The sequence below is a fragment of the Choloepus didactylus genome, chromosome 4 (genome assembly GCF_015220235.1).
Source record: "Choloepus didactylus isolate mChoDid1 chromosome 4, mChoDid1.pri, whole genome shotgun sequence".
Taxonomy (NCBI): domain Eukaryota; kingdom Metazoa; phylum Chordata; class Mammalia; order Pilosa; family Megalonychidae; genus Choloepus; species Choloepus didactylus.
Genome location: NC_051310.1, coordinates 7,379,019 through 7,404,956, shown reverse-complemented (window position 1 = coordinate 7,404,956; position 25,938 = coordinate 7,379,019). Strand labels below are relative to the sequence as shown.

Genomic DNA, 25,938 nt, shown 5'->3' with positions numbered 1-25,938 from the left:
TCCGCCCATTTACTTAATTGTTCCACCCCGGTATTCATTCATAGTGGTGTCAGAATTGTTAACCCGTACCCCCATGGGAGAGAACTTTACCAACTAGAGTACTGTGGTTATGTACACTCGTTTTGTCTTCAGTCGTCCAGTCCCCACTCGTTTCCAGAATTGCTTGGGTCAGCACCTTTTCTGCCACCCTCTTCTATAATACAGCTAGAGTCTTTTGTCACAATTTGCATTCCACCATGGGATCCCTAATCTCCTAATTGTTTTTTTATTTAAGTATGTTTAGGTTCACTCTTTGTACTGTAAGGTTCTGTGGGTTTTGACAAATGCATAGTACCATGGAGTATATAAATGGATTCACGTAACATGTAGCCTTTTCAGACCGACTTCTTCACTTAGCAATATGTATTTGGCTCATCCGTGTTGTCACGTGGATTGGGTCATTACTTTTTTTTTTTTTTTTTTTTTTTTTTTTTTTACTGCTTAACTTCCAACATGTTCCTACTTTACCCCAAGAAAGTTACATAATATAGCAACATTTCAGTGAACTTGTTCCTACTACAACCATCAGAAATTAACAGACCATAGTCATTTCTGGGCATCCCCAGAACGTTAAATAGCTTATCTGTTCTTCCTGGATTATTGTTCCCCCTTCCTTAATTGCTCTCTACTGCTAGTTCCCCTACATTCTACATTATAAACCATTTGTTTTACATTTTTCAAAGTTCACATTAGTGGTAGCATATAATATTTCTCTTTTTGTGCCTGGCTTATTTCGCTCAGCATTATGTCTTCAAGGTTCATCCATGTTGTCATATGTTTCACCAGATCGTTCCTTCTTACTGCCGCGTAGTATTCCATCGTGTGTATATACCACATTTTATTTATCCACTCATCTGTTGAAGGACATTTGGGTTGTTTCCATCTCTTGGCAATTGTGAATAATGCTGCTATGAACATTGGCGTGCAGATATCTGTTCGTGTCACTGCTTTCCGATCTTCCGGGTATATACCGAGGAGTGCAATCGCTGGATCGAATGGTAGCTCTATATCTAGTTTTCTAAGGAACTGCCAGACTGACTTCCAGAGTGGCTGAACCATTATACAGTCCCACCAACAATGAATAAGAGTTCCAATTTCTCCACATCCCCTCCAGCATTTGTAGTTTCCTGTTTGTTTAATGGCAGCCATTCTAACCGGTGTTAGATGGTATCTCATTGTGGTCTTAATTTGCATCTCTCTAATAGCTAGTGAAGCTGAACATTTTTTCATGTGTTTCTTGGTCATTTGTATTTCCTCTTCAGAGAACTGTCTTTTCATATCTTTTGCCCATTTTATAATTGGGCTGTCTGTACTATTGTCATTGAGTTGTAGGATTTCTTTGTATATGCAAGATATCAGTCTTTTGTCAGATACATGGTTTCCAAAAATTTTTTCCCATTGAGTTGGCTGCCTCTTTACCTTTTTGAGAAATTCCTTTGAGGTGCAGAAACTTCTAAGCTTGAGGAGTTCCCATTTATCTATTTTCTCTTTTGTTGCTTGTGCTTGGGGTGTAAAGTCTAGGAAGTGGCCTCCTAATACAAGGTCTTGAAGATGTTTTCCTACATTATCTTCTAGGAGTTTTATGGTACTTTCTTTTATATTGAGATCTTTGGTCCATTTTGAGTTAATTTTTGTGTAGGGGGGGTCATTACTTTTTATAGCTGAATTGTATTCTGTTGTATGTCTATATCTCTGTTCATCCATTCACCTATTGAAAGACATTTATTCAGTTTTTTGGATTTTAGCCACACTAATAGATGTGTGGAGTTATCTCATTATTGTTTGACTTTGCATTTCTCTAATGACAAATAATGTTGAGTATTTTTTCATTGTTTTTGTTTTCTTTTGCCATTGTGTTTTCAGTGTACTTTTTATATTCTGTATTATAAGTCCTTTATTAGATCTGTGATTTGCAAATATTTTCTACCAGTGTGACTTGTCTTTGCATTTTCTTAACAGTGCCTTTCACAGAGCAAAAGTCTTTAAACTTTAATGAAGTCCAACATTAATTGCTTCTTTCATAGATCAGCCTTTTGGTATTGTATCCAAAAAGCTCATCATCCAACCAGTGGTCACACACATTTTCTCCTATGCATCTTCTAGGAGCTTTATAGTTTTTGCATTTTACATTTAGTTCTATGGTCCATCTTGAATTAAATTTGTGTACAGTGTGAGGACTGTTCGTTGTTCCGACACCATTTGCAGGAAAGAGATCCCTTCTCCGCTGAGGTGCCTTTGTGCTTCTATCAATTTTGCTAGCATTTTTGAATAGCTGTCTGTTTCCTTTCTACAGACCTTAGGTTCCATAAGGAGTCGCCTTTGCAAAGGGAAATGTTCTCATTTCCTTTTCTGCTTGTCTTGCAGCAAGACCACTGGTGCAGACCCTGCCTTTAAGAACCACCGTCAACAACGGCACCGTGTTACCAAAGAAACCAAGCGGCTCTCTCCCGTCCCCCTCCGGGGCCAGGAAAGAAACTGCTGCGCCTGCAACCAAAAGGTAAGCCAGGCTTGCCTTCATGGAATTCTAGAAGCTGTTCCATCTCAGATTTTAAATTGAGTATTATTTTTTATATGACACTTAATAGTTACTGGTCTGAGTTGAAGCTTGTAAAAGTACCATATTTCGCATGTAATGTATAAATTTATTATTCTGCTTTTTGAAGATTTGATCATATTGTCTTTGAAATCTTACTGGCTAAAACCATAGTGGCCATTTTGTATTTTTACTTAAAGTTCACTTTTGGAAAAAAAATGGAAATAAAACCTATGTAAAGATGACTTTGCTGTTCCCGAGTCCATACTTGGAACAGGGCAAAATTCGAATTGCCGTGCCAGCCCTAAGTTTTCATCTGTAACATTTGGGTAAGTCCATGCTTTTACATTGCACCTAAGAGTGGAGTTTTAAATATTGATGTTCACTGTCAGAAAGATCATACTTTGCTCTTAACTGTTTCATAATTGCCACATTAAAATTTTATATTTTATATGCCAGGCCACTTTTTTAAATTTTTAGGCCCTGGAAAATTAGAAACTTGATGATTATATTTTACCGAAAGCCTTAAATTCTCCTGGTCCTCTGCCTTATGGGCTTTTGTGAGAATGCAACAGAACTTGCAGAGTTCATTAAAATACTGACTGCCTTATGGGCCCTGAGGAGATGGGATGTAAGGTGCCCCGTGGGCTTGCCAGAGCCAGTGCTTGAGTTGATGCTTGCTTGTGACTGGGAGTGAAACACTTTCAGTTTGCCCACGGGTCCCCCGTCTGGAGAGGGGTCTCAGACTCAGGTGTGTCTGGCTCCAAGGCCCATGCTCTTTTCACCATGCTGGGCTGCTTCCCACGAGGATGCCCACATCAGCCCTGATGTCTTCTCATAGTGTGTGCATGATATACTCACTGCCTGGAAGCCTGCGTACTCTGTGCTCCAAACCATCTGTAGACCAAAGTGTTCAAAGCTGTGAAATCTGCGAGTGTGGACAGCACCGCAGTCACGGGCTGGGAGACGCAGCAAGTGGAGTCAGAGCTGCCCATTCCTAACAGGCTGCAGGGAGGGGCTGAGCTCCAAGCAAAGGACTAGGCCCTGGGCTTCGGCCAGATGTGGAAGGACTCGCTCTCCACAATATAATGGGGGGGGGGGGGGACAGAGAGGGGGGCAGAGAGGAGGAGAAAAGGGAAGAATGGATGGAAGGCAGGGAGGAAGAAAGAGTGTTAGTAGCAATCATTATTATCTGTATGTGTATCTGTGAGTTTGTGTTAGCATTTAAAGGGTAATATTCCTTCCATAATAGTCTAAGGCCTCTTAGGCTTTTCTTTTTAACTTAAAAAATAATCTAAGATGCTATTGTGAACAAACAGCTGCCAACTAGAAAGACATAATTTTCTAGTCTGAGTGTCCAGGACTCTTGGTTTTCAGTATAGAGGTGTTCATTTATTCATTTATTATTTATTCATTTATTTATTTTAACTTATTTGATATTCATTCATTTGTTCATTTCTTTTGTTTTCTCGGCTTTTATGGGCTTCCATGGATGTGAGTTCTCATTCATTTAGATGTTGGAAACCTAAGCATCTAATTGTTCCTCTGTGGCAAAGTTCTTATAGATCTCTCATTTGCAAAAAAATTTGAGAACAAAAAGAAGCAAGCTGGGCATTTGGAATATTGGGATTAAAATAACTCCCACACCATTTCGAATATGTTTTACAGTCAGGTAGGAATTTTTCTGTAATCAGAATACAGAATTAACCTAGTTGGGCATGTGTGGCTTTGTGGATAGGTAAATGTTTGTTTTCTTTTCTCCAGTGGTTTTCAGCCTAGTGCTTAAGGAAAAAAAATCCCATTTGGATATAGTCCCACGGCCAGGGGTTATGCTTTGTGTTGCCAATTAAGAGTTTGATTGGGGCGCTCATTTGGAATCCTTGGGAAAAGCTTTGTTTCCATTAGTCAAAGGGAAAAAGCAGAAAATCCAGGGAAGACGTGGCGGGTCATACCTTGCCCAGTGGGGATGCTGAAGCTGACAATAGAAGAGCATTTCCACTGGCTCAAAAAAGAGGCAACCATTCTCTCAGCCCAGGAGCAGAATATTACAATGGGGCAGAGCTCTGAGACTGAATTTCAAAAGAACACAACTGGTACAAAAGGAGAGCATTGTTTTAAAAAATGTTCTGTGCCCAATGTGAGCTAGAATGGCAAATGTCTATTGCTTCCAAACAAACAGCCTACGGTCCTTTGGAAAAATAGTTTCACTTGTTAGCAAGACAGCATTTATAGTTGTATTGTAGTCAATGCCAAATATATACACGAGTTAAAGACTAGAAAACAAAAATCTGATTTTAGTTGATTTTTTAATTTCTGATTTATTTCCCTGTCGTTAAGATCCATTGAAACGTGGTGTTAAATTCATGTTTTGAGTCTGTTCTCAGTTACAAAGTGGAGACTGAAGTATTATACTGTCAAATAGAGGAAGACAGTTTGATATCTACCCCTTAATCAGAAGTGATACAGTTCTCCCCTCTGGGCTCAGATATTTAGCTTCATAGGGTAGAAAAAGCTTCTTTTGTTTTGTCAGATTCTCTGAGACAACCTAGGAAATGATGCGGCTATTGCCACACAGCGATACATTTTTAAATGGAGAAAGCTGTGAGCATTTCTTAATTCGTGAAGTGTGTGATCTTAGTCTGTCAGAATTATCGCCTAATTAAAAGGAAAATGCCATATCAGTTCTGTTTTCCCCTCCATGCTCCATTACCCAATACAGCACCCAGTGATATGGTGGATACCCAATAAGAATTTGTTGAGTGAATAATTGTTTTAATCTAGTGTTCGTCTTCACTGTTGTCATTACAAAGGATCACATCAGAAAATATTTGGCCTTGCCTAAGAGCCATCTGTCTAATTTCCATTTTTTTGTCGCAAAAGTTTGGGATCGTTTTGCAGAATCTTGGAAAAACAATTCATGATTCCAAATCACATGCTGAAAACAGGACATAGTTGTAGCTTATTATGCTTAAAGATGTTTTGTAGCCATAAGGAGAAAGATTTCCACGTGTCTTCTGTGTTCTAGTCTCCATTGCAGACATTTTATGACGTCCAAAATTTAGTTTGAATTAGCAAAACATATCAAATGCACATGCAATATAATGTAAAGAACCATTACATTTTGGAACCTACAGGGTTTTGGGTTTGGGAGTAGGGGAGAGAACAGAAGGTAAAAGAGAAAAAAATAATGGTATTTCTGCATATCTACACTAGATATACTTTACTTGCCTTAAACGTTAAAAACTGTGCTGCGTTATGTGCAGTCTCTCACAAGCCAGTACTTCTGCCACTTCCAAAATAAAGAGCATTCATTTTCCCTTGCTCTCCAGAGGGAACATAACTTCTCTGACGTTCCCCGCTGGTTGTTTAAGCAGGCCTCCCGCAGTGAGTGTACAGTACTGCTCTCACTGGCTGCCCTGGTTACTGCAAATGTCTTCAAGCTTTATTTTCTGTCCTTCACTTTGAATCCCGGCAAATCCTCTTTAATTCATAAGAGCCTTTGGCTCTCAGAAGAAAATGTCTTGTTTTTCCTATGTGTGCAACAAAAGTGGACTTTAAAAAAAAAAAGTTTAACATTTTAATGCAAATATGTGAATGATAAATATCTGAGGGCCTCTAATGAATCTTATATCCAAGTCTATATATGCAAACCAAAATGTTTTTCCATTTTGATGTGCATTGTATGTTCTGTGATTTATTGAAGCTTATCGGATTATTTTTCCATGCTTTCTCTGTTGCACTCATGCTTATCCTGCTCTGTTTCTGTGCCTCTTACATGTAGATTAAACAGGTCTGTGGGCCTCCTCAATACATGCAAACTGAATAGATCAACGCCGAGGTGAGGGGGGCTGAGATTTATTCTGTAACCTTAGCTGCTCTTTCTGTAGTTTTAAAGGCACTTATCCAGTGCCTACTGTGTAAGAAGTCTTGAATCATGTAACTGTATTAATTACTGACATTTACCAGTTTGGTTAGCTGTTCGGCAGGTCCTTCGAAGGAATGCCGTGTTTTATAAATTGCAGATGGTCTCACTTAGGGAAACAGAGGTAGAGCATGGGGTGCAGTAAGCCCAGCACTTGCTGTGTAACTTCAGATAAGTTGCCTTCTGTTCCTGAATTTGTTTCCTTGTCTGTAAAGTGGGGTTAATGATTCTTTTGTAGGGGGACTTGTGAGATTTAAATTAAGTAATATCTGTAAAATGTGAAGTACTCCAATATAGTAACAATTGCTACTGCTGCTCCCATTTCCATCACTGACATCCCAGTTAACATTTCGTCCACCACACTGAGTCTTCATCATTAGAAAGTTGGTTACTGTTTGTTAGAATTGATTAATACTCGTGATGTGTCAACACTTCAAGGGTGCTTATGCAGTTCCTAAAGTCGCCGTGAACGAGGACCCCAGGGGAGGAGGTGCTCTGGGTTGCCTTCTCCTGCCCCTCCCCAGTCTCTAGCCAGGTCAGGGCTCCTTGCTTCAGAGCTTTGTCCTAGATCTTTGGCAGAGCACAATTCCGTAAGTTGAATTAACTTGGGGTTTTACATCATTGGAAGATCTTGAACTTTAAACACAAATAGATTTCAATCCCAAATCTCAGAAATGTAATGCCCTCTTAAGTTCTATAATTTCCTTGTCCCCAGATTGAGCACTCTGAAAATTCACATTTTGACCTTAAAGCATGCCCATGCTGATTCCAATGGTAAGATTTTGATACTGTACGTTCAGAGCTTCCTCAGTTGCCAAAAAAGACTATGCAGAAAGTGTATTAAAATAAAATTATTATTGTTATGGCCATTTTGTTTGAGTTTGCTCCCTCAGAGAATGTGGCTATAAGCAGTAATAGAGTGAGGTGATTTTTCAAAAGCTGACCCACCGCGCAGTATGTGTTTGTTTTAACTTCTTATCGCAGTAAACGTGTATACCATGCAGTTCTTAAAAACTATTAACTGAAGGGATTGTTAATTGAACGGTTAGGAATTATAAAGGGGAAAAGAACTAAATTTGGGCTGACAGAAGGAATAGACTGAAGAGGAAAAAGAGAACAAAAAGGAAGAGGGAGCAGTGGCTTCTAAGAAGTGGTGGTGGCAAGAGACGGGCAGGAGGCCTCCCATGTGCCAGCCTTCCCCATGCCCTGTATCAGTTACTTAGGAGAGAAGAGCTAGTCCTCCCTCTTTGCAGATGAGGACATTGAAACGCATCTACCAGCGGTCCCCTCCCTCTCATTGGAATTGTGTTCCACCTCCCTCCCTCCCCTGGAGCTGAGCACACTGAAGCCCCTAATTGCTGCATCAGGAGGCATCTGCTCTGCACCCCCTTTCCCCTTCCCCTCCCTGCAGCGACCCAGGAGGTGGCCATTCTGGGTTCCTGCCGTTTGTCCCCTACCTGCTCCCTGCCCTCTCCTGGTTCTCGGGTGACTCCTGTGGCAGTTTCCTTTCCTCTACCCACTCTGTTAAATTTTTATTTCCTGGAGGCTCTTCTCATTCCCTCCTGTCCTTCCTCATCTCCTCGCTTGGTCATTGCGTTCACATCAGGGGCTCAGGGGCCTGTGCAGCAGCCACCAGATGGACAGTCCCTGTCCCAAGCCATCGCGTAAGTTGCAGACTTGTGTTTTCCCCAGCCCGCTGCGAGTCTCACCAGCACCTCCCACTCCGGGGATCTGCAGCAGACTCACCCAAGCCCACCCTCTTCCCGTAACCCCAGCTCCACCATGGTGCCCCATCTGCAGTGGCACCTCCTTGTGTTTCTCCTACTGTGCAGCTACTACATTAAAGCAAACTCTCGTCTTTTCCTGCAACAGAGTTAGAGTGTGATATTTCCATTTTTTCATTCGTCTGTTTATTTCATTCTTTAATTTAACAAACGTTTCAAGCTTCTATGTAAGACTTTGCCAAGAATACAAAGTTGATACATGAAGAAACTTAGGACCTAAGGGTGAAAATAAAAAAAATGGACAGGGATTCCTACAAGACAGGTGCTCTGGGCGGGAGCGATCGATCTTCACCCATCCTGGCTCAGGCTTACCCCTCGAGCTTGTAAATTACTGGGTGGGGTACCCCTCTTCCCAGAGCAAGTGTCCCTACTGTGCAGATACGACACTCTCAAGCCATTCATTCTCTCCTTCCCAGAAACCACAGACTTCAGGCAGCCTTCCCCACCCACCCTTCCCGGGCTGCCAGCTGCTCTGCTCTCAGGTGCACAGAAGTTAAGCCCCTGCCAAACAGAGGCATTTTGCATATGGTGGAATATTTATTTCATTGCATGTGGTTTTCTGTGGCCACCTGAACATTTACACCAGGGTTCTTCAGCACTGTTGACATTTGGGGCTGGGTCATTCTCTGTTGTGGGGAGCTGTCCTGAGCATCACGTGATGTTTAGCCAACCCTGGCCTCCACCAGATCCCAGATCCTATTAGTAGCCCCCCAGGCCCCCACCAGTTGTGACAACCACAAACGCCTCCAGACACTGCTAAATGCCCCCTTGCTGAGCGCTGCTCTCGAGTGAAGTGGGCTCGGGGGCAGTATTACTTCCCTTCAAGCCCCTCAAGTGCCCTCACACGGTGTTGTTGGGGATCTCATGTTTCCATTTTCCCCGTGGCTTTGAACTCTGCCAGTAGCCACAGTTACGACAGCCGGGACAAGAGGCGCTGATTCCAGGGGCGCTGTGAAAAGAGTTTCAGTCTCTATGATCAGGATTCTAGAACCCATCTAGCTTTTAAATAGCCACCTGGAAATATCATGCACTTTGTATATATTTTTACACTCAGCAATAAAATAAAATCGTGATATTTAAGGATTTCATGGTCATTTGCATCCCACTTCTAGTACCATCAAAAGGACCAGCTCCTCTGAACGCGTCTCTCCTGGTGGGCGAAGGGAAAGCTATGGGGATTCCAAAGGAAACCGGAATCGAACCGGGTCCACCAGCAGTTCTTCTAGTGGCAAGAAGAACAGTGAAAGGTAAGGGGCATCTCGGGGTTCCTGCTCTTCACATATTTTAATACCTGTTGTCCCCACCCGCCTCCATGGATCAGAAGATCCCCTAGTAAGGAAACGAACTAGAAGGTTTTGTTGGAGCCTCAGGCCTTCTGGGGAGAATATTGTGGACTCGAAGCCAACAGCCATGTGGGGGCAGCTGCTAGTTGTAAGCGTCATCGTCCAGTTAGAGGAATTAACCCGGACACCCAGGTTTCTTAGGCAGACCCAGCGAGTTCCCGGGTATTTGCTTAGTACCGAATAAATGGAACTTGGCAAGCCGTCTGCATTTCACTTGGAGCACCTTGAATTTCTAGTTCCTGCTTTATAAAATTGATTATAATGGAGTGTTTTAATGGAGTGTATAGCTTCCTTAACACTGACCTTTATTCTCTCTTTTTAAGCACTGTACTTTAATTTTATTCTCTCTTTTGCAAGGCTTGGGAAGGGATTTCAGCTTCATTGGCTAAACATGTTCTTGTTTTCAAATGCTCATGTAAGGAGAAGGCTGAGTCATAAAGCAATTGTCTCCGACCCACAGGCTGTAAAAATTCCAAGTTTGTAAATCCACTGCAAGGCAGTCCTCTAAAGGAAGCTTAAGCTCTTTTTCAGTTTATTTTAAAAAGATATCTTTTATAGAGAAGAAACAGGCTTTTCTCAAATCCATAGTAGATCAAGTCCAGAGTCAACTAACAGTTTCAAAAACCATTCATGCAGGGTTCTGTCTTCTCATTTTGACTGTTAGTACTTCTTATCAGAAAATTATGCTAATTGGATGATAATACCTTGGAAATAAGACTAAAATAGTTGGAATGGCAACAGAATGTGAGTTACTGAGAGAGGCAGCATGGCCTTAGGCTTCTTTGATTCAAAGCAAGATTTGGAAGTTGACCTGAAACATCTCCATCTTGGCAGTTCTTACAGACTTGGCTCCTTCTTTGCACATCTGATTTTTATTAAGCATTTCCAAAAAGAAACTGCATGTACAAACTCCAGATCTGTTTTATCTTTTAAATCCTTTGGCTTTTGTAAATGCACAGGTTAAATATTTCTGTAAAGCATATTTACAAAGGGATTTTTTGTAAAAAGCCGCAGTAGGAGATTTTGATTTGAAAGTGAGGGACTGGGAAAATTTACTAATCATTTTCTAAAAATAATTCAAGCAACTAAATGCATTCATTTAAAAATAAATTCTTTATTCATTAGAACCCAGGAATGGTTGAGGCCAGCCTAGCCCCGAACCGGTTGAGTTGCATGCACCCGAAGAGTTTGAGAGAGAATGTTGCTGTCTTCTGTTAGGTCATCAGTGATCCTGATGGATGCCTTTAGCAGTCCCGAGGAGAAGTAGCAGAAGTAGCTCAGACAGAAAGTGGAGAAAGCTAAAACATAGTAGAGGTGGAGGTGGGTAGTGGCCTGACCCCTCCCTATTTCCTCATGAGCAGTCCCACTCTTGGGCTCCATCCCACCCAGCACCAGGAAGAGCTGGAGTCCTACTGACAAACGCCAGGCCCCAGGGACTCGCTGAGCGCCAAGGAAGGTATAGAGGTGGTGCCTAGGGAGCTCCTTTTTTAAACCTTATGGCATTCAGTGGTCTCAAGACAGTATGTGTGTTCATTGTTCCAATATGCTGTCTCATTTTTTCAAAAGATTTTTCTTGCCTGGTTATCATAGCAGTAAGACATAATGGAAAGGGCACAGCTCTGGAGTAAAGGAGAGCTCTGGATTTGTAAACCAGGTCTACCACTTAACTTCCTGGAGCCTCAATTTTTTTTTCTTCTGTAAATTTGGGGGTTTGTACCTAATTTCTTTGACTCTTAAAAGATTTAAATGAGCTAAGTTGGGGGAAAACACCTGGCAGAGTGCTTGGCACTCAGTAAATGGTCATCGTGGAAGTTAGTTTAAAAGAGACCTACAGAGAGATGAAGAAAATAATTTATGAGGCTTTCCAAAGTCCTAAATTTTATTTTCCTCATTTTTAAGATGAGGGTATTAGATGACATCGGAAGTTATTAATCTTTTTTCTGGTCTGACACATGTTAAATTGTATTCACAGAAGTGACAGGGCCTTTTGAGTGCAGACTGGATTTTGACAAAATCAAAAGTGGTTGGGGGGAAATAAAGTATCATAAATCCTTGTGGGTTTCACAGTTAAGGATACAGGAGTAGTTGGCTGGTATCCATATGAAAACAGGTTCCATATAATTCCCTGCCTACGGGCCTTACAGTTCCCTTCACCTGCACTCAGGAGAGTGCATTAAAATATAGACGAGTGAGAGTGATATTGTTACAGGAAAATTTTGAATCTATCCTGATTTCTAAAAGAAGCCAATCATTCGCACATGGCAGTGCTTTTACTTTTATTAATTGCAGATCATTTGCTCTAAAGCTCACAACTCCTCATAACACTGTAATCAGCACATATGGCACTTTCCTGAAAATTAGAAAAAGATGCCTCTGACTTAAGAATACCAATTTCACATAGACATGTACGTATTTCTCAATAATGACAATTACAGCAAACATGAAGGCATCTGTATAACTTGTATGAGTCTTGTTTTTGGACATAAAATAACAATTTTCAGGTCCTAAAAATTCACATTTTCAAAGATATAATAATTCCTTATAAAATAATTATATTTTGCTTTCATAACAATTGTATACTTCATGATAGTTTCAGTCTTCTTGCTCCAGGATCTCATTTTCTTTAGACATGGTCACTAGATTTGACAGTCTTTCTTGCAACATTTTAGACCCTTATCTTAAAATATTTAACATTTTAAAATACTTTGCTTATGACAAGCCACAGCATTTTAAAAACATTTAATCTTTGCACTGACAAAACTTCCATAAAAACAAAAGCATATATGGCAATGTAATATTTACTTTAGGTATTATTGATGGTAAATAAATATGAATAATTGTATGGTGATCCATGTTATAATGAAGTATTTGCTATTTTAAATAACATTCTGATGAAAGACATGTATTATTAAATGTAGCCAGTATTCTAATCCAGTAGGGATTTTTTTAAATTAAAAACAATGTATTTTATATCAGTCATAAAAAGGTTACTTATTTAGTAGCATAGGTTATATTAGAGGTTGCTAGATTGATAAAGTTTTTCAATTATCGAACTATTCCCCCCCTTTAATCCTGAGGAGAATGAGATTTATCAGCTTTACAATCAAGACACTTTGTTTCCATCTGGAAATTATTGTAATGTGTTGATTTTGTTAGAACAAGAAATGTTTCAGCCATCTGCTGGAAAAATTCCTGTAACATATATAAATTGCCCATCTTTGGAGTCAAAAATATGAAAAATAAGAGACGTCAAGAGGATGAAGATGCCGGCAGTCTGAAAAGGCTTGCTTTAGATGCTGTGCGGGGCTGCTTTACCACTCCGCTGAGACGTGCAGGCGGAGAACCACGGGGCTGGACTGGAGCTCCCTCCCTCCTAAAGCCATAGCCTTCGCTGAGAGTCTTTGGAACGACACCCAGATGTCAAGAAAAATTTGCTTTTCTTTGACTTCAGCTTCATTAGTGATGGAATCTGAATCTGCAGCCTCCGCCTTGGGCCCATGGCTGCCGCGCCGACTGCCGCCTCGTCCTCTCTCGTACCCCGATTTCCACACCTTTCCAACCACATCTCGTAGTTTCCCCAGAAAGATTTATTTTTCCTTTTTAAATGTAATTTGTTTATTACATAAGTAACAGGTATTTTAGAAAATCCAGATGTGAAAAAGAGAGAAAACAAAAACCACTTATAATCTCACCACTCAAAGAACTCACAGCTAACATGTTGTTACATTTCCTCCTAAGCTTCATTTTTAGGTAGTGGTATGTGTAATGTATAGTTTTGACATAAATGATAATCTTCTGCATGTGTTTAGTAATCCATTATTTCATTTGCTGTATAAGTACTTCTTTGTTTCAGTAAATATGCTCTTTTTTTTTTCAGAATGCGATGCATGAAGGGTTCCGTCAGGTTGCAAGCAGGGGAAGATGTCAGGATTTTGCACTGCAGGGTGTAGACTTCCTAGAATCAACCTGGAGAATTCTCTTCTAATTTAACCCAGCCTGGGCTGCCTGCTCAGGTCACTTCCCTGGGAAGTATCCCCGATGTCCCAGAGACCCGTTGCGAGGTGACAGTGATACCTGGCCCCAAAGAGATGGGGCAAGGACGTGGGGTCAGTGAGGGAAGGGCGCTCCAGTGTGGGTGAGCCTTGTAGGAGAAGGGCATGAATTCGCCGTCAGCAGGGGTCATTTTGGCTGCAAGGGGACACCCAGTTGGTAGAACAAGAAATTGGAGTGGGAATAGCAGGACGGTGCAGTGTTCCATAATGCACTCTTTTTCTTTTAATCATTTTTTTTTTATGATGGAGTATAACATATATACGTAAAAGTGATAACTTTCCAAATGCAATTTAACAAGTAGTTAGCAAATTTCAAAGAATATTATGGGTTACAGTTCCACAGTGTGATGGTTTGGATGTATTATGTCCCCCAAAACGCCATATTCTTTTGTGTAATCTTGTGGGGGCAGGCATTAGTATCAGTTGGGTTGGAAACTACTGATTGAGTGTTTCCATGGAGATATGACCCTATTAACTGTGGACGAGACTTTTGATTAGATTATTTCCATGGAGGTTTTGTCCCGCCTATTCAGGGTGGGTCTTGATTAAATCACTGAAGTCCTATAAAAGATTCACGGAAAGAAGGAGAGCAGCCAGCTGAGAGTGACATTTTGGAGAGCAGCTGAGAGAGACATTTTGAAGATGGCTGTTGAAAGCTGGTTGATGCTGATGCTTGGAGACGTGGAGATGCAGACAGAAAGACATTTGGAGATGCTAAGCCAAGAGATGAAGTCCAGAGTTTGCCCCGGGACATGCTAAGACAGGACCCCCTGGTGCTTAGAGAAATGTCCTGGGAGAAAGAACCAAGAACACACAGGAGCTGAAAGGGGAGCTGGAACACAACCTGGGATCAGCAGACGCCAGCCACATGTCTTCCCAGCTAACAGGTTTTCCAGACGCCATCAGCCATCCTTCAGTGAAGGTTCCCTATTGTTGATGCCTCTGCTTGGACACTTTTATGGCCTTAGGACTACAACTTTGTAACCAAATAAACCCCCTTTATAAAAGCCAATCCATTTCTGGTATTTTGCACAATGGCAGCATTAGCAAACCAAACACACAGTTTCAGTTATTTCCTTATTGTGAAATATAACATATACAAAAAGATGATATCTTTCAAAGTATGATTTAAAAAGTAGTTATATAGGAACTTTGCGAAGTTGTTATGAGTTATAGTACCATAGTTTCAGTTATTTCCTTATTGTGAAATATATACATACCAAAAGGTGATAGTTTTCAAATTACAGCTATAAAACAGATTTCAAAGGATGCTATAGATTACAGTTCCACCATTTCAATATTTCCTTCTAGCTACTCTAATACCCTAGGAACTAAGAAAAAGAAAATTATATAGAGATTCAGTATTCATAATCCTTTGTTAAACTCTATCTTGCCTGTTACCCCTTCCTCTAGTTTAATCACTTTCCTGATCTTCAGGGATGTCTAGGCAGTGATGTCAACTTGTTCATGTTGAAAAGGGGTGTAGACTTTATGAGAAAAGGGCACATCTGGTTGATGTTCTTGAAGAGGATATTGCCTCTGGGTTTGGGGACTTAGCTGTCATAGGAGTTCTATGGAGGATTTATGTTTCTGAAGAATAAACTTGGTGAGTGAAAATTTTATAGAGTCTTAGATAGAGATCCGAATATTCTTTAAGGTTTGGGGGACTACTGTTAACTTAGGCTTATCATATTGTGGTCATTTGGCTTATCTAGGTGAAGCTTGCACAGCAGTAACCTCCAGGACAGCCTCTTAACTCTATTTGAGTTCTCTTAGCCACTGAAACCTTATTTTGTTGCCTTTCTTTTCCCCCTTTTGGTCAAAAACACATTCTCAATCCCTTGAAGCCAGGGTCAGGCTCATTCCCAGAATCCGTGTCCCATATTGCCAGGAAGCCTTATTCATCTGGGGAGTCCTGTCCCACGTCAGCGGGAGGGTGATGGATTTATTTACAGAGTTAGGCTTAGAGAGAGAACATCCACGTTTGAGCAACAAAAGAGGTTCTCTGGAGGTGACTCCTAGGCATAATTATAGGTGGGTTTGGCTTCCCCTTTACAACCATAAGTTTCACCCAAGCAAGCCTCAAGATCGAGGGCTTGACTTATAAAGTAGGGGGTTCCTGAGTTCACATGGCATTTGTTATATACGTGAAAATCCATCCACATCTCACATCATCCTCACTTAGTTGTACCATCCTCATCACTCTTCATTTTAAACAGTTCTCATGACCCAAAACACCTCATAGCTCTTATCATCCCTAGTATTTGTGGGGTACTAGTATGGTAATCTTATTAATTTTAGTTCCTAGTATGCAATAGGTAGATTTTCCCCTTATACCCTTCTGTTTTCAACTCAATGCTAGTGTCATATCTTGCAAGTATATCATACAAGCACCTATGTGTATTTGTGGTGCTGATCTGTAGGAAACATGCCTTTAAACAACCCCTTTCTATCCTGTTCACCTTCAATACAGCTCTGACACTTATAATCCCATTAACAAACAATCATCACCCCTATCCATTCCCATACCTTTGAATTCACCATCGTTAACGTATCTGAACATATCAGATTATCATTCCCCCCTCACTAGCTCCTGTCTATCACTAGGTCCCCAATAATCTACATTATAAAATATTGATTTTTCATTGTTCAGGGAGTTCATAGAAGTGGTAACATACAATATCTTTCCTTTTGTTTCTGACTTACTTTACTCAGCATTATATCTTAAAGTTTCGTCCATATTGCCATATGTTTCAAGACCTTGTTCCTTCTTACTGCTGCATAGTAGTCCATCGTATGTATATAACACATTTTGTTTATCCACTTACTGCGGTCGCAGTTGACTCGTCTGGGGGAGGGTGGCGGCCGGTTGCTAAATCCTAGGCTCTCAGGATTGCTCCGAGGGTACCGGCGGCGGGGGCTCTTTCCCGGAGGCGAGGGCGAGGCGGGGGACTTGGCCAGGTCCCCGGCGGGAGGCGTGCAAGTATGGAGGGCGGCGAGAAAGGAACAGGCGGGACAGGTTCTTTTAGGTGAAGAAACCAAGAGAGAGAGTTTATTAGGGGAGAGTACAAGCTTATATCGGGCGGTTTAGGAGGGCGGGGTAGCTGTAGGGTTAAAGGCTTGGATTGGTTCTGAGAGAGCGCGGAGGTTGATTGAAAAGGGGCGAAAGTTGCTCCCGTAACAGTGTCCGGCAACAATGTATGCGCACCGGTGGTGATGGGAGTTGCGCTGGCAACGGGGAGTGTCCGGGCAAGATAAGGGGGTAGGGAAAAGGCGGTTCCCTCCGGCAAGCCTCCCCTAACATTGGTAATTTGGGTGAGGAAATGGGGCCTGCCTCCGGCCTCACTTTCCCAGGCCCGGGGGGCTGTGGAGGGCGCTGTCACCCGTACCCACTACCCTCCCCAGGGGTGGATCTGGTCCCCCAGCCCAGGCCCGCCAAGTAGAAGCACGTAATCAGTGTCCCGCATTTCCCCCTTCTTTTCTAATTAAAGGAAGAAGCTTACCGGAGAGGTCCGCTAAGGATGAGGGAAGGGGGAGGTCGGGGAGGGGAAAAGGGGTTGACGGGTGGCTCAGCGAGGCTGGAGCTCGGCGTGGTGGTGGCGCCCGGGCGCTCGACAGGGCCTTGCTGCTTGCGGGATGGACGAGGGTGGGGGTTTAAAGTTGGAGGTTCAGAGAAGCTGAGCTCGAGGTTGGTGCGATGTTCAGGCGATCGAGAAGGGCCTCGCGGTCGGTCGGGTTGACCGGTGGCGCGGTGAGGTCGCGGAGGGTTGGTTGTCATCTCGGAGTAGGGAGCGTCAGAGGGTGGCGAGTCGCTGGTACTGGACTTGCACGAACGAGGAAAAAATAGCATCCGTTTGTTTCCTTACACGCTGGACAATTCTGCGGATAATGCAGGGTCCTACGGTGAGAGCTAGAATAATCATTAGTCGGGGGCCGCGGAGCGGGAGGCGGTATGGGAGGAGGGGGGTAAAGATGTGGGACCAATAGCTGGTGGCTTCACGGTCTCTTTTGCGTTGTTCCAGTCCCTCTCGGACCTTTTTTAGGCTGTCCTCGGCGAGACCTGTGGAATTGGCATATACACAGCACTCTTCTCCTAGGGCGGCGCAGAGGCCTCCTTCTTTTGAGGAGGAGAAGGTCGAGACCTCGGCGGTTTTTGGAGCACTACCTCAGAGAGGGAATTGACAGAATTTTTAAGAGGGAAATAGCGTCTTGTAGGTGATGAATGTCCTCGTCAACAGCCGCCGGAGGTGAGTTAGCGCGGAGTCTTGACTGGCTAATGCAGCGATTCCCGGTGCCAGCGCCTGCAAGACCTAGGAGGGAGGCAATCGTGAGGATGGTGATGGGCTCTCGCTTTTGCAGTGGGGCAGAAGCTGCAGTTGTTTTCCAGGCGGAGGAAGAAGTCTTCTCGCTGTGGTATAGGACCCTAGGGATAAGGACAATTAGGAGGCAAGTTTCATTAGTTGTATGAGGTTTGCACGTTAAGGCAGGGGGTAAGCCCTGTAGAGGAGCAGAGCCATTGGGAGGAGTTGTGAGAATAAGAATTTGCGGGACTGCTGGGAGATGAGTAGTGGCACAAGCTGTGAGGTTGGAGAGTTTACTTGAGCGAGGGCGGATGCACTTTCCTGTAAAGGAGACTGAATGAAAGGTTAGGGGGACGGCAGAGGTATTCCAATTGCATTCCGAGGGGTTGTCTTCTGCATTTTCTGAAAAGGAGAGGTTGGAGGCGACGGGCTCATACAGTGAGGAAGAGGTGGAGAGGCAAAGCCAACAAGAGGAGGTAGTAGATTGGGGTGGAGGAATCACTGAGGTGAAGGCCGCTTGGATAAGGCCGAGGAGGAGAGGAAGCGAGAGGAGTAGCGAGAGGGGGTAGAGGAGGTGGGGTGGTGGTGGGGGGTTGGCGATGCATTGTTTGCAGCTGAGGTGCGGCTGGTGAGCTGTGGAAAAAGGGGGTTAATGACTTGGTTGGGACCTATGCCAGAGGGTGTTCTCAATGCAGTATTTGGCCTGGTTGGTTTGCAGCCTCTTTTTTATGAGAAATGCGTGGGAAGGGGCCACTGCTCCACCCATATAGGTTCCTCAGTATCCCACTGCAGAGGAACGGGCGCTGGAGGTTTTTAAACGAGCAGTGTGGCGCACATTATTGGGGGGGCTGCGTGGTAAGCACTGCCCCAGAGCGGCGAGGATGTTCACGGCCCCAGTTGTAGGATTTCTTTATATGTGCAGGATATCAGCCTCTTATCAGATATATGGTTTCCAAATATTTTCTCCCATTGAGTTGGCTGCCTCTTCACCTTTTAGACAAAGCTTTTTGAGGCACAGAAGCTTTTGATTTTGAGTTCCCATTTATCTATTTTTTCTTTTGTAGCTTGTGCTTTGGGTGTAAGGTCTAAGAAGCTACCTCCTATTACTAGGTCCTGAAGATGTTTTACTATATTATCTTCTAAGAGTTTTATTGTGCTGTCTCTTATATTGAGGTTTTTTATCCACTTTGAGTTAATTTTTGTGTAGGGTGTAAGGTAGGGGTCCTCTTTCATTCTTTTGGTTATGGATATCCAGTTCCCAGCCCCATTTGTTGAAGAGACTGTTCTGTCCTAGTTTATTAGGTTTGGGGGCTGTGCCAATTTGAAAATATTATGTCCCCCAAAACACCATTATCTTTGATGTAATCTTGTGTGGGCAAATATATCAGTCCTGATTAGATTGTAATTCTTTGAGTGTTTCCTTGGAGATGTGCCCCACCCAACTGTGGGTGATGACTTTGATTGGATAGTTTCCATGGAGGTCTTGCTCCACCCATTCAGGGTGGGTCTGAATTAAATTACTGGAGCACTATATAAGATCAGACAGAAGGAGCGAGCTTGCTATAGCCAAGAGGGACACTTTGAAGAATGCCCAGGAGCTGACAGAGGAGCTGCAGATGAGAGACAGTTTGAAGACGGCTGCTGAAAGCAGACTCTTGTTCTGGAGAAGGTAAGAGAGGACAAATGCCCCAAGAGCAACTGAGAGTGACATTTTGAAGAGGAGCTGCAGCCTAGAGAGAAACGTCCTGGGAGAAAGCCATTTTGAAACCAGAGGTTTTCCGGATGCCATTGGCCATCCTCCAGTGAAGGTACCCGATTGTTGATGTGTTACCTTGGACATTTTATGGACTTAAGACTGTAACTGTGTAACCAAATAAACCCCCTTTTATAAAAGCCAATCCATCTTTGGTGTTTTACATTCTGGCAGCATTAGCAAACTAGAACAGGGGCTTTATCAAAAATCAGTTGACTGTATCTGAGGGTCTATTTCTGAACTCTCAATTTGATTCCATTGTTCAGTATGTTATCTTTATGCCAGTACCATGCTGTTTTGACCACTGTAGCTTTATATTACGCTTCAAAGTCTGGAAGCTTAAGTCCTCCCACTTTCTTCTTTTTTAGGATGTTTTTGGCAATTCGAGTTCCCTTTCCCTTCCAAATAAATTTGATAACTAACTTTTCCAAGTCTGCAAAGTAGGTTGGAATTTTGATTGGAATTGCATTGAATCTGTAGATCAGTTTGGGTAGAATTAACATCTTAATAGTGGGTAGTCTTCCTATCCATGAGCAGGGAATATTTTTCTACCTATTTAGGTCTTTTTTATTTCTTTTAGTAAAGGTTTGTAATTTTCTGTGTAGAGGTCTTTTATATCCTTGGTTAGGTTTATTTCTAGATACTTGATTTCTTTAGTTGCTATTGTGAATGGAATTTTTTTTGTTGCCTCTTCAGTTTGGTCATTACTAGTATATAGGAACATTACTGACTTACGTGTATTAATATTACATCCTGCCACTCTGCTGAATTTTTTTATTAGCTCGAGTAGGTTTGTCATTGAATTCTTAGGATTTTCCAAAGATATGATCATATCATCTGCAAACAATGACATTTTACTTCTTCCTTTCTGACTTGGATACCTTTTATATCTTTGTCTTGGCGCATTGCTCTTGCTAACACTTCTAGCACAATGTTGAATAATAGAGGTGACAGTGGGCATCCTTGTCTCATTCCTGATCTTAGTGGGGCCGCTTCCAGCCTCTCAACATTGAGTACTATGCTGGCTGTGGGATTTTCATATATGCCCTTTATCATATTGAGGAAGGTTCCCTCAGTTCCTACCTTTTGGAGTGTTTTTATCATAAAGGGATGTTGACTTTTGTCAAATGCTTTTGCAGCGTCTGTTGAGATGATCATTTGATTTTTCCTTTTCAATATGTTAATGTGTTGAATTACATTAATTGATTTTCTTATGTTGAACCACCCTTGCATACCAGGAATGAACCCCATTTCGTCATGGTGTATAATTCTTTTAATATGCCTTTGGATTCGATTTGCAAGTATTTTGTTTAGGATTTTTGCAACTATATTCATTAGGGAGATTGGCCTATAGTCTTCCCTTTTTGTGGTATCTTTATCTGGTTTTGACTTCATAACATGAGTTAGGTAGTATTCCTTTTTCTTCAATTTTTTGAAAGAGTTTGACCAGGAATGGTGTCAATTCTTTTTGGAAAGTTCGGTAAAATTCCCCTGTGAATCCATCTGGTCTGGGCTTTTATTTGTAGGTAGATTTTTGATGACTGATTGGCTCTCTTTGCTTGTGATTGGTTTTTTTGAGGCCTTCTATTTCTTACTGGGTCAGTCTAGGTTGTCCATGTGTTTCTAGGAAATTTTCCATTTCCTCTGAATTGTCTAGTTTGTTGGCAGACAGTTGTTCATAGTATCATCTTACGATTTGTTTATATTTTTTCAGGATCTATAGTAATTATCCCCCTCTCATTTCTGATTCTGTGTTTTTGGGTCTTGTCTCTTTTTGACTGTCAATCTAGCTAAGGGTCTGTCAATCTTGTTGATATTCTGAAAGAACCAACTTTTGGATTTATTTATTCTCTGTTTTTGTTGTTGTTGTTCTCCAGCTCATTAATTTCTGCTTTAATCTTTGTTATTTCTTTTCTTCTACTTGCTTTAGGGTTACTTTGCTGATCATTCTGTAGCCTCTTCAGTTGTTCAGTTAGGTCTGTGCTTTTAGCTGTTTCTTGCTTTTTGATATATGCATTTTGAGCTATAAATTTCCCTCTCAGCACCGCCTTCACTGCATCCCACAGGTTTTGATGTGTTGTGTTCTTGGTTTCATTAGCCTCTAGATATTTACCAGTTTCTCTTGCAATTTCTTCTTTGACCCACTGGTTGTTTAGGAGTGTGTTGTTTAACCACCATATATTTGTGAAAGATCTGGTTCTTTGATGGTTATTGATTTCTAGTTGCATTCCATTATGGTCAGAGAATGTGCTTTGAAGAATTTCAGTCTTTTTTAATTTATTAAGACTTGTTTTGTTCTCTAGCCTATGATCTTTCCTGGAGAATGCACTAGAAAAGAATGTATATCCTTGTACTTTGGGATGTAGTGATCTATATATGTCTGTTAAGTCTAATTCATTTATCATACTGTGTAGGTTCTCAGTTTCCTTTTTGGTCCTCTGTGTAGTTGTTCTATCTATAGAAGAGAGTGATGTGTTGAAGTCTCCCACTATTATTGTAGATGTGTCTATTGCTCCCTTCAGTTTAGCCAGTGTTTGTCTCATGTCCTTTGAGCTCCTTGATTGGGTGCATAAACATTTATGATTGTTATTTCTTCTTGGTGAATTATCCCTTTTATTAATATATAGTGCCCTTCTTTGTCTCTTATGGCATCTTTGCATTTAAAGTCTATTTTGTCCAGTGTTAGTATAGCTACCCTGCTTTCTTTTGGTTGCAGCTTGTATAGAATATTTTTTTCCATTCTTTCACTTTCAGTCTCTTTGTGTCACAGATAAGTCTCTTTGATTTGCATATTTATGTCATTTAGAAGGGTTGGGAAGTTTTCCCCAACTGTATCTTGAAACACTTCCTAGGCCTTTACCCTTATCTTCTCCTTCTGGAACACCAATGATTCTTATATTTGTTAGCTTCTTGTTGTCCATCATTTCTCTGAGATCCATTTCAAATTTTTTTATTTTTCTCACTTTTTCTTTTGTGTGCTCACATTCAATTATCTGTCCTCAAGTTCACTTATCTTTTCTTCTGCCTCTTCAAATCTGCTATTATGTGTCTCTAATATATTTTTAAGTTGATTCACAGTGTCTTTTATTTCCATAAGTTCTGCTATTTTTTTGTTTATTCTTTCAAATTCTTCTTTATGCTCTTGTAGAGTCTTCTTGATTTCCTTTATGTCTTTAGCCATCTCATTGAAATGGTTTTGGAGATTTGTTTGTACTTTAATTTATTGCTCCAAATCTTGTGTGTCTTCTAACTTTTTAATTTGTTCATTTGGCTTGTCCATATCTTCTAGACTCTTCAAGCGCTTTGTACTTTTCTGTTGGCTTTGGGACATTTGCTTCTCTGGATAAGATTATTTTGGGAAATACAGGATTATTTGAGCATTTATATATAATTTGGTAAAGCTGCAGCTTGCTGGCATGCAGTTTCCCAACCCTCCCAGTTGGTGGCACTCTTGAGGTACAGCTTGCGGGCGTGCAGTTTCCCTAACCTACCAGCGGGTGGAGCTCTCGAGTAGGTCTTCCCTGAACTTCTCCTGTTTGGTGGGTGGAGTCCAGACCGGCTGGGAAGCCAGTCAGTGCACCAGATCTCCCTGTGTTCCGGGGAATCCGGGTCCTGGGGCTGGGTTCTGGGCCCTGAGCAGACAGGCAGGGAGTCCAGTCAAGGGCACCACGCAGGTGGTATGTGGCCCTACCTGCCCGCTCCTTGCCTGCCGTGCACCAGCAAGTCCCTGGAGTGTGGGAGGGGCTCCGGATCACTGGTGTGGCGCCACTCCCTTCCCTGCTTTTCGCTGATGCACCCCCAGACTTCCGTGAGGGGAGCAAACGCTGCCTCCCGGGTTCCCTCCTGGGAGCTCCCGGACGCATGGCTGTGGAGGGTCACCCCTCAGCAGACTTTCAAGGTGGGTGCACGGAGGCAGGAGCTGCTGCTCTCTCCCTGGCCTTGCAGTGGTGTTGCTGATGGGAGCACACTCACCGCTACCCTGGAACCACCGTCTCACTCACGTTTTTGTCAGTGTCCCCTCCATGTCCTGTGGGGACCCTCTGTGGCTGGTCACACCCTGAAACTTTCCTGGGCATCTTCCGGTCCCTCTCTCTAGTTTCTTTCATGGAGGAGAAGCCCATTCTGCCTCACCTACTCCGCCATCTTCCCCATAATGCCAATAAATATGCTCTTACAACTTTATTTTAGATGTGTACCATAAATTATCTCGCCAACTGTTCTTTTGTTGGCCATTTGGTACCAACAAGGCTTTACCGATCTAGAACAATGCCTGGAACACAGTAGGCAGTCAGGAAACAGTTTTTAAACGAGTCTTTTTATTCTAATCAATATTAACAAAAATGGTTCAAATGATGGGGCTTTATAGCCCCAACCAAGTTTTCATCCCAGCTCCGTCACTTTTTATTGTGTGACTGTGAACCAGTTACTTAATCTCTTTGGGGCTCAGTTTCCTCACAGGGTTTTGAAAGGATTGGGTGCGATCATGTCTGTAGGGTCCGTAGCACAGAGCCTAGCCGGTGGTGGCACGCTTGAATAGTGGGCGTGGTCATTGCCGTCCCCGCCCCAGGCTGTGGAAAACATGTTTGTGCACCTTTGCTCAGGCGGCTCCCCAAACTGAGAGTGCTCCACCCCAACCTTTCTGAAAAGGGAAGAATCAAAAGTTCTGATAATATCTGTTCTCACCTTACTTGTCAATTGCATAGCACTGTTTGCCTTACTGAGTACCTGCTGTGTGCGGGGCTTAGGAAGTGGGAAGGGTAGCACAAAAAGATTCATCAGCAAATAGTCATGTCATTATTCCGGTTTGCTAATGCTGCCTTTTTGCAAAATACCAGAAATGGATTGGCTTTTATAAAGGGGGTTTATTTGGTTACAAAGTTACAGTCTTAAGGCCATGAAGTGTCCAAGGTAAGGCATCAGCAATCAGGTACCTCCACTGGAGGATGGCCAATGGTGTCAGAGAAAACCTCTGTTAGCTGGGAAGGCATGTGGCTGGTAACTGCTCCAGAGTTCTGGTTTCAAAATGGCTTTCTCCCAGGGTGTTCCTCTCTCAGCTCCTGTGCATTCTTCAAAATGTCCCTTTGGGGTAACAAGCTCGCTCCTTCTGTGTGAGCTTATATAGTGCTCCAGTCAACTAATCAAGGCCCATGCTGAATGGGCAGGGCCACACCTCCATGGAAAGTACCCAGAATTATCACCTACAGTTCGGTGGGGCACGTCTCCATGAAAACAGCCTAATCCAAACATTCCAGTCTAATCCCCACTAATATATCTGCCCCCACAAGATTGCATCAAAGAACATGGCTTTTTCTGGGGGGTGTAATGTATACAAACCAGTACAGTCACATAGATGTAAAGGGCCAGTTTCCTTAATTTCCAAAGGACTCAACACAAATCGATGAGAAAAAGGCAGTCAGTTCATTTGAAAACTGGGAAAATGTTTGAACAGGCAGTTCACTGAGAAAGAAATACAAATAGCCCAGTAACACATGTAAAGATGATCAACCTCAGTCTTAATTAAAGAAATGCAAATCTAAGTAAAGAGATAGCATTTTCTAGAAAAATGTTTTAATTTTATTGTAAAAATAAAGCATACACAGAAAAACATGCTCATAATTATTCTCAGCATTATTATTCTAATTAATAATCCATAATTCTTTATGCATTATTCTAAGGCAAACACCTTTTAGCACTTGGTAAGTAGAGTTTTTTCCCTTCTCCTGAGTGACTTATGTTTGTGTCCAGAAATTTTTCGCAGGGGAGAGTGGTTCAATGTGTTTGGCCTAATTTCAGTTTATTCTTCAGGACTCTGCTTAGGAAGTTCCTTTCTCTGTTCGGAAGCTTTCCCTGGCGCTCTAGTCCTAGGGTCTGAGTTAGGTGCCATTCAGATTACATTGTAACCGCTTACCTACTTTACCTGTAACCTCCCCCTGCCCCACCAGCAGCCCCACCTCCACCGCACCCTCACTTAAGCTTTGGGAGGGCAGAAACTATGTCACTTACTTTCTGTGTATCTGGCACCTTGCACAGTGCCTGGCACACAGTAACTGCTCTATAAATACTTGTTGAATGAATTAAAGGATATTATATTTTTAAAAACTGTGAGCCAAGAACTATGTAAACAGCACCACCTATTGGTAGACAATTTAAACACATTGTAGATTTTGAAATATTTTGTGCTAAATCTGATGGCTTCCACTAAGCATCTTTT

The 25,938-nt window shown here is 42.2% G+C and overlaps 1 protein-coding gene across 3 annotated transcripts in view; it reads left to right on the top strand.

Annotated features, from left to right (window-relative positions):
• Window positions 1-25,938, top strand: part of EML1 (EMAP like 1) — a 225,621-nt gene that overhangs the window by 145,820 nt on the left and 53,863 nt on the right. For all 3 annotated transcript variants that reach the window (XM_037831901.1, XM_037831900.1, XM_037831902.1), the window contains exons 3-4: window positions 2,404-2,536; window positions 9,391-9,525. In XM_037831901.1, coding sequence (XP_037687829.1) covers window positions 2,404-2,536; window positions 9,391-9,525 — 268 coding nt within the window. The remainder of the gene's footprint in view (window positions 1-2,403; window positions 2,537-9,390; window positions 9,526-25,938) is intronic.